This window comes from Symphalangus syndactylus, chromosome 21, assembly GCF_028878055.3.
Source record: "Symphalangus syndactylus isolate Jambi chromosome 21, NHGRI_mSymSyn1-v2.1_pri, whole genome shotgun sequence".
In the NCBI taxonomy this organism is placed as follows: Eukaryota; Metazoa; Chordata; class Mammalia; order Primates; family Hylobatidae; genus Symphalangus; species Symphalangus syndactylus.
In genome coordinates, this window is record NC_072443.2 from 58,968,859 (window position 1) to 58,983,748 (window position 14,890).

At 52.2% G+C, this 14,890-nt stretch overlaps 1 protein-coding gene across 5 annotated transcripts in view; it reads left to right on the plus strand.

Moving 5' to 3' along the window:
* Positions 1-14,646, plus strand: part of LHFPL4 (LHFPL tetraspan subfamily member 4) — a 57,849-nt gene extending 43,203 nt beyond the window's left edge. For 2 of the 5 annotated variants that reach the window (XM_055259397.2, XM_063630477.1), the window contains exons 3-4: positions 6,575-6,811; positions 10,734-14,646. In XM_055259397.2, the coding sequence (XP_055115372.1) occupies positions 6,575-6,811; positions 10,734-10,834 (338 nt within the window). In that variant the 3' untranslated portion in view covers positions 10,835-14,646. The other 3 variants (XM_055259394.2, XM_055259395.2, XM_055259396.2) reach the window with 2 other exon arrangements.
* Positions 14,647-14,890: the final 244 nt, after the last annotated feature.

A 14,890-nucleotide genomic window follows, 5' to 3' on the forward strand; every position in this document is an offset into this window, starting at 1 on the left:
GATGGATGAAGAAAAATGGGACAAAGAGTACCCGGTAGCATCCTTATAAATCTATTTATATAAAGTTGTTTCCTTAACGCCACAAAACACATCTACGTGTATTTTGCTTAATCATATGGTCACATCTAACTGCAAGAGAGGTTGGAAAATGCAGTCTTTATTCTCTACAGTCAAGGTCTTAGCTAAAAATTGAGGGTTCTAAATACTAAGGGAGAAGGGATGAATAGATATTTAACCATGTGTGGCAAGCTATTTGTCTCTGTCATGGTTAAATTGCAAAAAAATAAACTTACCTCCTTCCCAGGCAGCCATTGTTAACATTTTTTGAATGTCTAGAAAAAGTCCTTTGTTCAGGATTATTTTCTCACTCTGCCAAGAGTCACCATGACCTGCTCACACTCCACCCTTACAAAATTGCCGTGCCACTTCTCATCTCCCATTTGATTCTCACAGAAGCTCTATGAAATGGGTTGGGCAAATGTCATGATCCTCATTCATAGGGGAAGAAACTGAGGCCCAGAGGGGGAAACTGACTGCCTAAAATTGCCATGTAGGCTGGGCACGGTGGCTCACGCCTGTAATCCCAGCACTTTGGGAGGCCAAGGCAGGCGGATCACGAGGTCAGATCGAGACCATCCTGGCTAACACGTGAAACCCCGTCTCTACTAAAAATACAAATAATTAGCCAGGCATGGTGGCGGGCACCTGTAGTCCCAGCTACTCGGGAGGCTGAGGCAGGAGAATGGTGTGAACCTGGGAGGCAGAGCTTGCAGTGAGCCGAGATTGCACCACTGCACTCCAGCCTGGGCGACAGAACAAGACGCCGTCTAAAAAAAAAAAAAAAAATGCAACAAACAAAAAAAACAATCGCCATGTAAAGGATGGAGCCAAGCCTCCTGTGGAGGCAGGACAAAATGGGGTGTGTTTCCCAAACACCGGACACATGCAAGATGCATCGGGCAGCCAGTGGTGAGCACATGGTTCCATTTCCAATTTCTTCCATAACTTTAAGGAGAAAGTTTCAGTTTGGTGCTAATGCGTCTTTAACTCCTCTCACACTTACTAATAGGTCTTTTAAACAAAGAGAAATCAGCCCTCAGGCTCAGAGCACTCGGCAGGCAAAAGTATCTAGCTAGATTCTAAGAACATTGTTTTGATTTCATTATACCTATATTTATAGTGTTTTTCTATTTATGTCAAATGATCCTGGTTTCCTTTTCTTTTAAATTTACTTTTTAAGTAAATGCATCTAAGTTAAAAAGTGAGTTTATTCAAAGAAAAACATGCAGTAAGGAACTATCTGTGCTTGAATACAGATTCCCTCACTTACAAGCTATGTGACATTGGGTAAGACACTTGGTGCCTCTGAGCCTCAGTTTCCTCATTCGTATAATGAGGGTGGTATTTTTTCCCACCTCATGGCTTTTTTTTTTTTTTTTTTGAGATGGAGTCTAGCTCTGTCGCCCAGGCTGGAGTGCAGTGGCGTGATCTCCGCTCACTGCAAGCTCCATCTCCTGGGTTCACACCATTCTCCTGCCTCAGCCTCCCGAGTAGCTGGGACTACAGGCGCCCGCCACCACACGCGGCTAATTTTTTGTATTTTTAGTAGAGATGGGTTTTCACCGTGTTAGCCAGGATGGTCTCGAACTCCTGACCTCGTGATCCACCGCCTCGGCCTCCCGAAGTCCTGGGATTACAAGTGTGAACCACCCTGCCCGGCCGAATTTTTTTAATTAGTAATAGGATTAAATGAGATAATGAAAGTCAGAAACTTAGCACCCTGGCACATAGTTAAGTACTCAACACTATTTATTTATTTATTTATTTATTTATTTACTTATTTATTTTTGAGATGGAGTCTTCCTCTGTCACCCAGGCTGGAGTGCAGTGGTGCAATCTTGGCTCACTGCAACCTCTGTCTCCTGGGTTCAAGCAATTCTCCTGCCTCAGCCTCCTGAGTAGCTGGGATTACAGGCATGTGCCACCAAGCCCAGCTAATTTTTGTGTTTTTAGTAGAGATGGGGTTTCACCATGTTGACCAGGCTGGTCTCGAACTCCTGACCTCAGGTGATCCACCTGCCTTGGCCTCTCAGAGTGCTGGGATTACAGGCATGAGCCATCGTGCCCGGCCACTCAACACTATTTTTAGCAATAGTATCACAATATTAAAAATATTAACATTGTTCATCTTAATTTTGTCATAACACCTCCTGGCTGCTTGGAGCAGAGAAAGTCAGTAGGACTGTGGGGTAGCTGGATAGAGATCTCCCATCCTGGAGCCTCTGCCCCTACACCAGTGGTTTTCAGCCAGGGATAATCCCCTACATTAGGGTTTTTTTTTTTTGAAACCATGTCTTGCTCTGATGCCTAGGCTGTAGTGCAATGGTGCAATTTTGGCTCACTGCAGCCTTGATTTTCTGGCTCAAGCGATCCTCCCACCTCAGCCTCCTGAGGAGCTGGGACTACAAGTGCATGCCACCATGTACTTGTGGTTTTCACCATGTTGCCCCAGGCTGGTCTTAAACTCCTGGCCTCAAGTGATCCTCCCACCTCGGCCTCCCAAAGTGCTGGGACTACAGGCATGAGCCACCCATACCCAACTGACATTTTTTAATCAGTATTGACTGGGTTTGGTGTGCCCCTGGCATCTGGCGGGTAGAGGCCAGGGATGATGCTAAGTATCCCACAGTGCATTGGTTGGCCCCTCATGAAGAATCATCTAGCTTGAATGTCAAAAGCATTGAGGCTGAGAAACCTTGTGCCATCCTGTACCCGTGTATGTGCCTAGCAGCAGCTGGCTCTTCAGCCAGCTCATTATTCCAAAAGAGACTTGAGCTTGGAACCCAAAAGCCTCAGCCTCAGTTTCTTCAGCCAGCAAATGGGAACACTGAACCCTACCTTATCTGCAGTCATTCCATCTCCTGATGGTTGGCCCTCTTGGGCACTTCCCTGGCCTAGGCTATCTCTACTGGTCCCTTTCTGTCTTTCCCCTAGGTGCAAGGAACCCATCTAATTGGCTTTTCATTTGTTTGACTTCTGATATCTCCCATTCCCAGAGTGGCCTCTGTGGCCCCACAGCCACCATCTGAAACCCTGCAGCGTGAGTGCCCCAGCCATCTCTGAGTACCCCTGTTATTGTGGGCGGCAGCTGCTAGTCTTTTTCCATTGCACACCTTGACATGTGTAACTCTTTATGTGTTGACTTGTTGGCTGTATTCCTTCCCACATGCCTCTGCCCTGAAGACAGACACCCAGCCTGCTGTCCTCGGCACACTGCACAGTGCCTGGCACATAGTGGGCATGCAGGAATGTATTTGTGGGATCTTTGAGGTGAGAGGCAAAAAGAGAGGATAAGGTGAGGGAATAGATATAGAGAAGGGAGAAAAGAAATAGAGAGAAGGAGGGAGTTGAATGAATATTAAATGCTGAGAGATCTAAATAAAGGGGAAAGCGGGAGGGGCGGGCGTCCAGACTGAGACTTGAGCACAAGGTAGACAAGCCGGGGCGGGGGGCGGTGGGTGCGAAGAAAGATGAAAAGGGCGGGGAAGAGAAAGGAATGGAGACACAGAAAGAGAGAGACAGAGGCAGAAAGAACGTGCAGGCGGAAAGCAAAAGGAAGAAAACCTCCCTGAGGCCTCAGTGCTCAGGTTGCGGAGGGGAGGAGGACCGCCCACAGGAGCCAGCGCTGCGCAGCTTGGAGCTCCGGGATGCAGGCGCGGTTTCCATGGAGACGGGGATGCTCCCGGCGGGAGCCACCGACTGCTGCAGGACCCGCGCCTCTGGCACCTTGGGAGTGGACGACCAGAGAGGTGGCGAAGGGACGGTGTGGGTTTGCCCCCTTCTTGGGCTCGTTCCCACTCCTGCCTCTTGCTGGAGATTTAGAGCCCGGGAATAGGGAGGCAGGAGCGCACCCGCCTGGGAAAGGGCCCTGGGGACTCCGAGGGCAGGGGAAGGACTGGGGCTGAGACCACTCCTCGCCCTGCCCCGTTCCCTTCCTTGGCGTTTGACCCTCCTTTCCTTTCAGATAGGGTCCTGGAGGGTCTGGCAAAGTGCAGCGCTATGTGGAGAGATGATGGCCAGGCCTTCTCCGCAGGCCCCTCTTCCTTCTCCTGCCCTGTTAATGCTGGAGCATCAGGGCTCAGTCCTAAGCCTTCTCTTCAGTTTCCACCGTGTCCAGTCCTCGGGATTTAAATACCTGAAGTGCCCACAGTTCCCAAATTTGCATGTCCAGCCCTGGTTTTCCCCTGAGCTCTGGCCTGTTCAAAGTTGCTAATTCTTTAACTCATCCAGCTTGTTCCCGCCGCAGGGCTTTGCTTTTGCCATTCCCTTTGGCTGCAACTCTTTTCCCAGCCCTTAGGTGGTGAGTTTCACTGGAGTGGATAATTGACTTGGAGGAGGAGCATTGGTGGGAGGAGGAGCCCTGCTGCGGTGTCTGTTCGACCACAGAATTGTGGGGGGAGCCTGCATCTGGAAGAGGAGCACGTGTTGGGGAGAGGGGGAGGACTGGCTGGAATCTGGCAGTGCCACGATGGGGAGGAGGGCCCACTCCGTTGGAAGCCAGAAGAGGCTGAGGCCTGGGAACATTCCCTCCATTGTAGATGTGGGAGGGAGCTGGCACAGCCAAGGGCCCCTTCCCACCCTGGGGACTAGATGGGCCAGGTGGACAGTGGGCAGAGCTGACCATCACCCCCACTTTGCATTGCTGTCATCTAAAACCCAGGCTAAGCACGCTGTGGGTGGGCCTGGTGCAGGCTCAAGGTCCCCACGGTTCCAAACAGAGCCCTATGGAACCTTTGGGTCTCAGATACAGTAACCCAAATGTTGGCAAGACTGGCAGTACGAGGGCCCCATCAAGCAGGTGATGCAGAGCTGGTGGAGGGGAAGACCCCATCTCTACAGTGGCCTGCTGAATCTGGGGGTTCTGACTGCCTTGTGACGTGGCAGGTGCCACTCTCCAAGCCAGTCACTGTTACCAGAGGAACGCAATGTGCTGATCAGCTCAGGCTTGGGTCTCATGCACTAGGCTAAGTGCTGGCCAAGGGCCCACCTGGGCCGGGATTGGGACAGGTGGGTTGCTAAATCCAAAGCAGGTGGATGCTAGCTAGGGAACCATTGCCAAGGCCCTTCTGAGCCTGCTCCTTCTCTTCCTCTTTGCCTTTGTCCTCCTAACCTGAAACCAACTGCCCAAATTACTTTCTTATTTGTGTAATTATTACTTTTGGTGTTATGACTGGTTTTGATAACAGCCAAGATTTACCCAGAACTTACTTGTACCAGGCACTTTACATTTTGCTGCCTTCCATAATCTTTACAACCACTTGAGAAAACCATCATTATCCCCATTGTACAGATGAGGAAACTGAGGCTTAAAGATGAAGGAACTTGCTCAGTGTGGCATATCTAGAAAATAGCTGAGCCAGGATTTGAGACCCAGCCTTCTTAATCACTTTGCTATTATGTACCTCTCTCCACACTACATTGCAAGCTCCATGCAGCTAAAATCCAAGTCTCCCCACACCCCAGGCCTGGTCTAGTGCCTGACATATGGTAGGCCCTGGATAAATGCTACCTGAGTGCCTGGCACTGTGCTAAGTGTTTTGCACGCATTACTTCATTTAATCCTCCTAATCGCCCTTGAGGTAAGTACAATGGTATTGACTGAAACAGGCCTGTTCAGATTCAGTGGCATCCCCCAAGGTCATACAGCCAAGTTAGGGGAAGAACTAGGCTAAGTCCTATCATTGGCACTCCATAGTCTGTGCTCTCAGCAAAGTGCTCAACTGCATGAATGAAAGTGTATTCTAGCATCGTGAATAAAAGGAAAATGATGCCCAATAAACGTTTGATGGGTGAAGGACAAGAATTTAAAAAATAACAATGAGGGCAGGTGTGGTGGCTCACTCCTATAATCCCAACACTTTGGGAGGCCGAGGCGGGCAGATCACTTGAGGTCAAGAGTTCGAGACCTGCCTGGCTGGTGAAACCTCATCTCTACTAAAAATACAAAAATGAGCCGGACATGGTGGGAGGCACCTGTAGTCTCAGCTACTCAGGAGGCTGAGGCAGGAGAATTGCTTGAGCCGGGAGGTGGAGGTTACAGTGAGCCTAGATCATGCCATTGCACTCCACCCTGGGCAACAGAGCGAGACCCCGTCTCAAAATAAATAAATAAATAAAATAATAATAATAATGAGGATGGGAGAGATGGGAGAGGAAGTTGGTCCCGATGCTAGAGGAAGTTGAAGGAGGTGGCTGTGGGTGGCTATGTTCTCATATTCCCAGAATGCTTCCTGGAGGAGGAGTTGATCTGATGGGGAAGGGAGAGGGCATTGCGGGTTCCAGAAAGTTTCTGCTACCCATCCTAGACCTCTTTCTCTCTCTCTTTTCCCTGCCCCTGCCGTCTCTTTCTCCCGCCCCTGCCCTCTCTTTCTCCGTCTCTGGAAGTGGGTAACAAGCATGTGGTTGGGTTGATGTGCCCTCAATAGGGTGGGGCCCAGACTGCGGACACTAGGGAGTAATGATCTTTTCTCTTCCTTCCTGACCGTGGTGGTGGGCCCGGTGCTCTGCCCCTCAGCTCTGTGCCTCGTCCTGGGCTGCATGATCTTTCCTGATGGCTGGGACGCCGAGACCATCCGGGACATGTGTGGGGCCAAGACGGGGAAGTACTCCCTGGGGGACTGTTCAGTGCGCTGGGCATACATCCTGGCCATCATCGGCATCCTCAACGCCCTCATCCTCTCCTTCCTCGCCTTCGTGCTGGGCAACCGGCAAACAGACCTGCTGCAGGAGGAGCTCAAGCCGGAGAACAAAGGCGAGTGTGCTGTGGGCTGGGGGGCAGCGGCGGGAGCCAGGCCTGCTCCTGGGAGGCAGGGTAATTTCAAATAAAAGGAGTAAGAGGGTTGCATGAATTGGAAACCCTGGCTGGGTGTGGTAGCTCACGCCTATAATCCCAGCACTTTGGGAAGCCAAGGCAGGTAGATCGCTTGAGCCCAGGAGTTCAAGAGTAGCCTGGCCAACATGGTGAAATCCCCTCCCTAAAAAAATACAAAAACTGGGCCGGGCACAGTAGCTCATGCCTGTAATCCCAGCACTTTGGGAGGCCAAGGTGGTTGGATCATGAGGTCAGGAGATCCAGACCATCCTGGCTAACACAGTGAAACCCTGTTTCTACTAAAAATACAAAAAAATTACCTGGGCATGGTGGCGGGCACCTATAGTCCCAGCTACTTGGGAGGCTGAGGCAGGAGGATGGCGTGAACCCAGGAGGCGAAGCTTGCAGTGAGCCGAGATTGCGCCACTGCACTCCAGCCTGGGAGACAGTGAGACTCTGTCTCAAAAAAAAAAAAAGGCCGGGCACGGTGGCTCACGCTTGTAATCCCAGCACTTTGGGAGGCCGAGGCGGGCGGATCACGAGGTCAGGAGATCGAGACCACGGTGAAACCCCGTCTCTACTAAAAAATACAAAAAATTAGCCGGGCGTGGTGGCGGGCGCCTGTAGTCCCAGCTACTCGGAGAGGCTGAGGCAGGAGAATGGCGTGAACCCGGGAGGCGGAGCTTGCAGTGAGCCGAGATTGCACCACTGCACTCCAGCCTGGGCGACAAAGCGAGACTCCATCTCAAAAAAAAAAAAAAAAAAAAAAAAAAAAAAAAAAAAAAAAAAAAAAAAAAAAACACAAAAACTAGCTGGATGTGGTGGCAAGTGCCTGTGGTCTCAGCTACACAGGAGGCTGAGGTGGGAGGATCACCTGAGCCTGAGAAGGTTGAGGCTGCAGTGAGCTGTGATTGTGCCACTGCGCTCCAGCCTGGACTACAGAGTGAGAGGCTATCTCAAAAAAAAAAAAAAGAAAAGAAAAGAAAAGAAAAAAAGAAACCTGCCTGACAGTACAACCACCTTTTAAATGATTTGATGTTCTCCCTCAGATCTGATCATTTGCCTGTGACCCAGCAAACCCACCTCAGGTGCAAACCCATGAGAAGCGTTCAAGGGTGCTGGTGGCCGCAGCTTCACTGTAGCAAACAGCTATAAACAGCCCAATGGCCATGGACAGGAGGCCAGATAAATACATGTGACATGTTCACATCACAGAGCAGCTCACAGCCATGAAAATGTCACACTTCAGTTATATGTACCACAGTGGATGTATCTCAGCAATATAATATTGAGGGGAAAAAAAAAAAACAAAACAAGTTCCAGAATATGACAGAGTGATATATTTACTGAGCTCGAAACTAAGCAAAACTAAGCAATGTATTGTTTAAACACACATGTATTTGTGGCAATATATTTTTTTTTTTGAGATGGAGTCTCACTCAGTTGCCCAGGCTGGAGTGTAGTGGCGCGATCTCCGCTCACTGCAAGCTCCGCCTCCCGGGTTCACACCATTCTCCTGCCTCAGCCTCCTGAGTAGCTGGGACTACAGGCATCCACCGCCACGCCTGGCTAATTTTTTGTATTTTTAGTAGAGACGGGGTTTCACCGTGTTAGCCAGGATGGTCTCGATCTTCTGACCTCGTGATCTGCCCACCTCGGCCTCCCAAAGTACTGGGATTACAGGCATGAGCCACCGCGCCCAGCTGTGGCAGTGTATTTTTTAAAAAAGCAAAGAAATAATCGATATGAAAGGTAGGATGATGGTCATCTGTGGTTATGATGGAAGGGGAGGAAGTCAAGTGTATGAGCTGGAGCATGGAGGTATATGCAAATTATGGGTAGAGTTAGAGTCCTTTTTTTTTTTTTTTTCTTGAGACAGAGTCTTGCTCAGTTGCCCAGGCTGGAGTGCAGTGGCATGGTCTCGGCTCACTGCAGCCTCCAGCTCCCGGGTTCAAGTGATCCTCGTGCCTCAGCCTCTTGCTCTTGAGTACCTGGGATTACAGGCATGTTGCCACCACACCTACCTAACTGTTGTATTCTTAGCCTCCCAAAGTGTTGGGGTTACAGGCATGAGCCACCACACCCGGCTGAGTTATAGTTATTGAATGGTGAGCTCACCAGTGTTTATTATTGTATTTTTTTAAAGAGATTGGGGGAGGGGGTCTCCCTCTGTTGCTCAGGCTGGAGTGCAGTGGTGCAATCATAGCTCACTGCAGCCTCAAACTCCTGGGCTTAAGCAATTCTCCTGCCTCAGCCTCCTGAGTGGCTGGGACTACAGGCATGCGCCACCACGCCTGACTAATTTTTGTATTTTTTGTAGAGACGAGGTTTCCCCATGTTGCCCAGGCTGGTCTTGAACTCCTGGCTTCAAGCAATCCTTCCGCCTTGGCCTCCCAAAGTGCTGAGATTACAGGTGTGAGCCACCTTACCTGGCACATTGTATGCTTTATAATTAGTGTATTGCATATAAACTTTCATATATATCAAGTAGCATTAAAATACAATAAAGAAAAAAGACCAGGTTCAGAGAACTCCAGAGCTCCAGTAACTTGCCCAAAGTCACTTAAGTGGTGAAGGCAGAATCTGAACCCAGGCAAGTCCAAAATCCAAGCTCTTCCCCCTCTGTCATGCTGCCTGTCTCAACCTGGTGAAGCCAGAGATTTCCTGCACCGCTTTGGGAGCTCTCCTGGAATGCTGATCTGCTAACCTGTACTCAGAGGCAGGTTCTAAATACCTGATGCAGTCCTTCAGACCCCGGGATTTCTGTGGTTTTGGTGTGAAGTCAAGGCCTGCCCTCTGGCGGCAGCTTTCAGAAGTGCAAGACTAAGACAGATCCGGCCTTTCTCAAGAAGGGGTGTGGGGATGTGACTGATGTGAAGTGGGCCCCCTCAGTGTCCTTCTCCTCCCTTCCCAAAGCCCCCTAACAACTCGGTGTTAAAAATCGATGTAAAGGAGCCCCAGTCTTCCTCCCTTCAGTGTCCAGGGAGTCTCCGTCCCTCACTGGGAGTTCAAGATGAGTGAGCCTCCCACTTCAGTTTTAACCCAAAGACCTCCGAGTCAAAAGCCATGGCGCGCACCTGTGGTCCCAGCTACAGGCTGAGGCAGGAGGATCGCTTGAGCCCACACGTTCAAGACCAGCCTGGGCGATGTAACAAAACCCAGTTTCTATTAAAAAGAAAGAAATATATGTATATTTTTAAAGAAGACCTCTGGAACCAAAGAAAAAATAATTGCTTCCATTTCCAGCATATTCTATGACCAAACACTGCCAAGTCCTTGGCTGTCATTATTTGTCTCTTTTTGACCCTTTGGAATTACCCTGTGAGGTAGGCTATGATCCTCATTTTGCAGATGAGAAAATCGGGGCTCAGAGAGGTTAAATGGCTTGCTCAAGGCCATCCTGCCGGTCAGGTGAGGCTGGGATTTCAGCGCTTGTGCAGTCTGCCCCTCTGACCTTTTTTTTTTTTTTTTTTGAGATGGAGTTTCACACTTTTTGCCCAGGCTGGAGTGCAGTGGTGCAATTTTGGCTCACTGCAATCTCTGCCTCCTGGGTTTAAGCGATTCTCCTGCCTCCGCCTCCCAAGTAGCTGGAATTACAGGCATGCACCACCACGCCCGGCTAATTTTTTGTATTTTTGGTAGAGACAGGGTTTTGCCATGTTGATCAGGCTGGTCTTGAACTCCTTGACCTCAAGTGATCCACCCACCTTAGCCTCCCAAAGTGCTGGGATTACAGGCGTGAGCCACCGCGCCCGGCCCCTCTGCCCACTTTTGCCCTGGGGAATGTGCAAGGAAAGCCTGAATGCCCCGGCAGCTTCTGACTTTCTCTAATTCTCTCTCCCTGTCTCTCTCTCTCTCTTAGATTTTGTGGGCTCTACAGTAAGCTCCGTGTTGCGGCCCGGGGGTGATGTCTCTGGATGGGGAGTCCTTCCCTGCCCCGTGGCTCACTCACAGGGACCCTGAAAGGCCAGGATCACAGCCCAGGAATTGGCATGACCTCAGCTTGTCCTGCCTCCTGCCCTCTCGTCACTCCATTCAAGCTCTGAGGGAAGACCCCGATCTCAGACTTACTTCTCACCGACTACCCTGCGAGCTCCAGGCTTTGAGGAGAGGAAATCCTGGATGTGGCCTGGCGGAGAAGAGAGGCCCTCCAAACCTTGGGAGGGCCTAATTCTTGCTCCTCCCTCAGTTTGACCTAAGGGAGCCTGCATCCGCCTAGGCCCTTGGGCTTCTCCTCTCCTCTCTAGACTGGCCTGGAAGTCCCTGCAGATCCCCAGGGAGAGTGGAGCTGTAGTTCCAGCTCCCCAGGCCCCTTCAGTCTGGAGAGCTGCTGCCTGGCTGTATCCACACCTCTTCTGGTCCCTGCCTCTTCAAGAAATTTATTCTAGATACTGCCCCAGGGTGGGCTGGACTCTTTCCTACTTTTTTTTTTTTTCTTTGGCTGATGTTGGTTCCACCACATCTGCCACAAAGCTCCAGGTGCCACCAGTCTCCCCTGGGACCTCCTCTGCCCCATTCCAGCCTGCTCCCAGCTCGCCCTGAGTGAGAGCTACACTGAGGGACGCACAGGGCCCTGCTGTCAGCTGCAGACCGGGGCCCTGATCAGCCCAGAGTCAGAAAAGACCTTCAGGCTCTGGAGGTAGCGGGAGGGGGTACGTGGCCTTGGCAGTTGGAGCTTAGAAGCTGCTCAGCCCAGGCTGGCCTGGCCTCCTCTTCCTCTCTGCTGGAACATCTCGCCGATGACTGAGCCCTTGACCTTGGCCTCTTTTGCCCAGGCCTCCTCTCTGCTGAGATGTCTCACCAATGACTGGACCCTTGACCTTGGCCTGTTTTGTACAGCACAGACTTCTTGGCCCTGTTGTCAGGGTTGGGGTTGTGGAGGGGACCCCAGAGGTGGGGAGTTGGGGGATGCATTACCCCTTCTGCCCCTTTTCATGCCCTCCACACCCCAGGCATCTACCAAGGGCAGAGACTGTCTTGTCTCTTTGATACTTTTCTGCATAACTTGAACTTGCAGGTCATCTCTGAACAGGGTACCCCTGTCCCCCTTCCTAGGCCTTGTTACCCTGTCCCAGCCTCTTCCTCCTTCTGGCCCACCTCTCGCCTTGCGATATGCCCAGGGTCTGCACCTATGGGCAGTGCTTGGAGCCGAGGCATGAGTGTATGTGTATGTGGGTGAAATGTGTGTGCGTGTGTGCGCGCGTGTGAGCGTGTGTGTGTTGGGGGGCAGGTGAGAAGTTTCTCCCCCCTCCTCCCACTGTGGGGGCGTCTCCCTTCCCCTTGGCAGGGAGCAGGTGAGGGAGACTCCTGGTATTTTTTGAACACCCCTCATTCCCCTGTAGGTCTGGCGGCAGAGCCATCTCACCCGGGGAGCCTCCCTGTCCTGGGGCCTGGACAGCTCCCCTCAGCGCTAGTTGCTGGTACAGACCGGCTTCGTCCAGCGCCCCCTCCTGGCTGCCTGGACCTGCAGGGAAGGGGCGGCGCCCTGCAGGATGCTGGGGGAAGCCGCCTCGGGCCTCGGCGGTGGGGAGAGGGTCGCTTGAGCGCCATGTGTTTGCCAACCTTGTGTTCATTTCCACAGGACTTGGACCTGAGAGTTAGGGTTTCCAAGAAAGACCCTAGAAGTCCCCTGCCTGTCTCCCCACTCTGGACCCTAGCCGGAATCAGATGCTGGGACCTGGTGGGTTCCTGCCACCTGTAACTTACCAAGTCCCGACCCCACTCCTCCGCTTACTCCTCCCGGGCAAAGCCTCCCCGCAGTGCTCTGGTCCCAGCGCTGGGCTCCCCTTCCCCGCCGGCGCCTTCCCGGGCAGTCCAGTCGGCCTGGGGTAGGGGTGCTGGGGGACAGAGGGTCCGAGTTAAATGCGGGAGGGTGCGGGAGTCCCGTGGGAGGGAGTTGGGGTAGGAGGGAGTTCCTCAAAGATGCAAACCAAAGCCCAGCGTTGGAGGGGGAGAGCAGAGTTAGGAGAGAGTGAGGGGAGGGGCGCAGCAAGCGACTGGGAATGGGGAAGACAGTGGGGTGAGGAGGAGAGAGGTGCAGAGACAGGGAGATGAGAGATGATTGGAGAAGGAGCGAGGGGGACGGATAGGCACAGAAAGAGATAGTGCGAGGAGGAGAGATCGAGAGAGACGGGGTAGAGGCGGAGAGAGATGAGAGACCAGCTGAGAGGCTGCCCGAGAGCCTGGGGTGGGGGAGGGGAAATGGATGAAAAGGCGGAAAAAGGACTTGGGAGCCGGGAAGAGGTAAATGGAGATGTGGGTTAGGGGGCAAGAATGGGATGCAGAGGAAGGAGAGGAGGATGAAGGAGCCAGGATGCGGGGCAGTGGGGAGGGGGTGCTGTCTGGGCGCTGGGTGAGGGGAGAGCTTGTTCCAAGGACGCCTGCCACCAGGTGTCCTTGCCACACCTTGTTCCCCAAGGACACCCACCAAACCTGTGCCCTTGTGCGGGGGTTAGAACTGACCCCTCAGAGGCTGGAGGCCCGGGGCACAGGCAGCCAAGGCCGCATCCTTTTGGGGAGAACTGGAGTGAAGGAAGCCACTTCAGAGGACATAGTGGGTCCAGCTGACTTAGGAGTGGGTCAGCGCCAGTAGGAGAAGAGGGAGGCTAGTTCCCTGGTGGGGTAGCCTGGCCACATTCCCATGCCACCGCACCGGGCCAGCTGCCGTCTTGGCAGAGCCAGGGGGAGATACACCAGGGAGTTTGGGGTCAGGAAGTCAGAGTTGTGTGGGCTGAAGTCTGCGGGAACCCCAGGGTGACACAGGCAAGGGATAGAAGTCAGAGTGGGGACCAAACCATAGACCGGGGCCCTGGGTTCTGCAGAGGTGTGGATGGGGCGGGTGGCAGGTGCTCCAGTGGGGGCCCCAGGTGAGGCCCTGATGGCTCTCCTGGGGCAATAAAGACATCATGGGAAGGGGGCTTTGTGGTTTGTCTCTGCTCTTGTCAGGCGATCTGGCTTTAGCTTCAGGAGGAGATAAGCAGAGATCAGTGCCTGTTTCTGACCCCAGGAGGGCCTTGTTGGGCTCCAACCTAGAGCCTTCCGGCTTCAGGTCCCAAGAGAAGTCCCCCCTCAACTGTGACCGGATCAAGGGTCTGCCATTGCCCGCTTTTCTCTGCCTGATCTGGGGACTCAGGAGAGGCCACGGCAGCCACAGCCTAGGGGTGGTTCAGTCCCTGGCCCACAGTGCTGGTCAGTTGAGTCATTCTGGGAACTGGGGCTATGAAAACTTTTGTCTTTGGGGACCGGTACCCATGAAGGAAAACTTTCCTGAGGGGGTGAGGACCAAAGAATCAAGATCCTTTTCAGGCCTAGCCAAGATGATGAGAACTTTTAGATAAGGCTGTGGGGAGAGTCCCTGGCCTTTTGAGCATCCTGCTTGGGCACGCGGGGAATAACCTTTCTCCAGCTTCCAGTGTGAACTGAGAAAGGGAAACCCTGCCTTTGGAAAAGCTGGGATCTTCCCAGCACCAGAAATTTCTGCAAGCCCCTGCCTGGCCCATGGCTAACTTTTGAGTGGGACTGGGGTTTCCTGAACAGGGAACAAGGGAGCCTTCTGCAGAGCTCTGATGGGCAGCCCTCCGAGGGCCTGTGCTGTGTGTTGTTAGGATAGCTTGGTGTTGTCTACACCCATTAGTAAGCTCTGTTTGAGTGTGTCCTCGCTGTTCATTGTCTAATTTGGTAACATTTATTTTGGTCCTGACCCCTTCTGCTGCTGCTGGGTTTAAGCTTCAGTGCAGGTGGAATGACATTCAAATAAAGAAACACTTTCTATCACCCGTGCTGGCTGCCACTTCTCTGACTCACTGGGATCAAGAGGGGTAAGATTCCGACCCCATGGATCAGGTTTGGTTGGTATTAACAGAGCCCTACTACTGTGGCTTAACAAGATAGTTTATTTTACCATCACATTAAAAAAAAAAAAAAAAGCCTGGAGGTGGGTAGATCATAGCTGATACGGCTCTCAGTGTTATCCAGAACCCAGGCTCCTTTCTGCACTGCCATTTTCAATCCCGCCTGCAT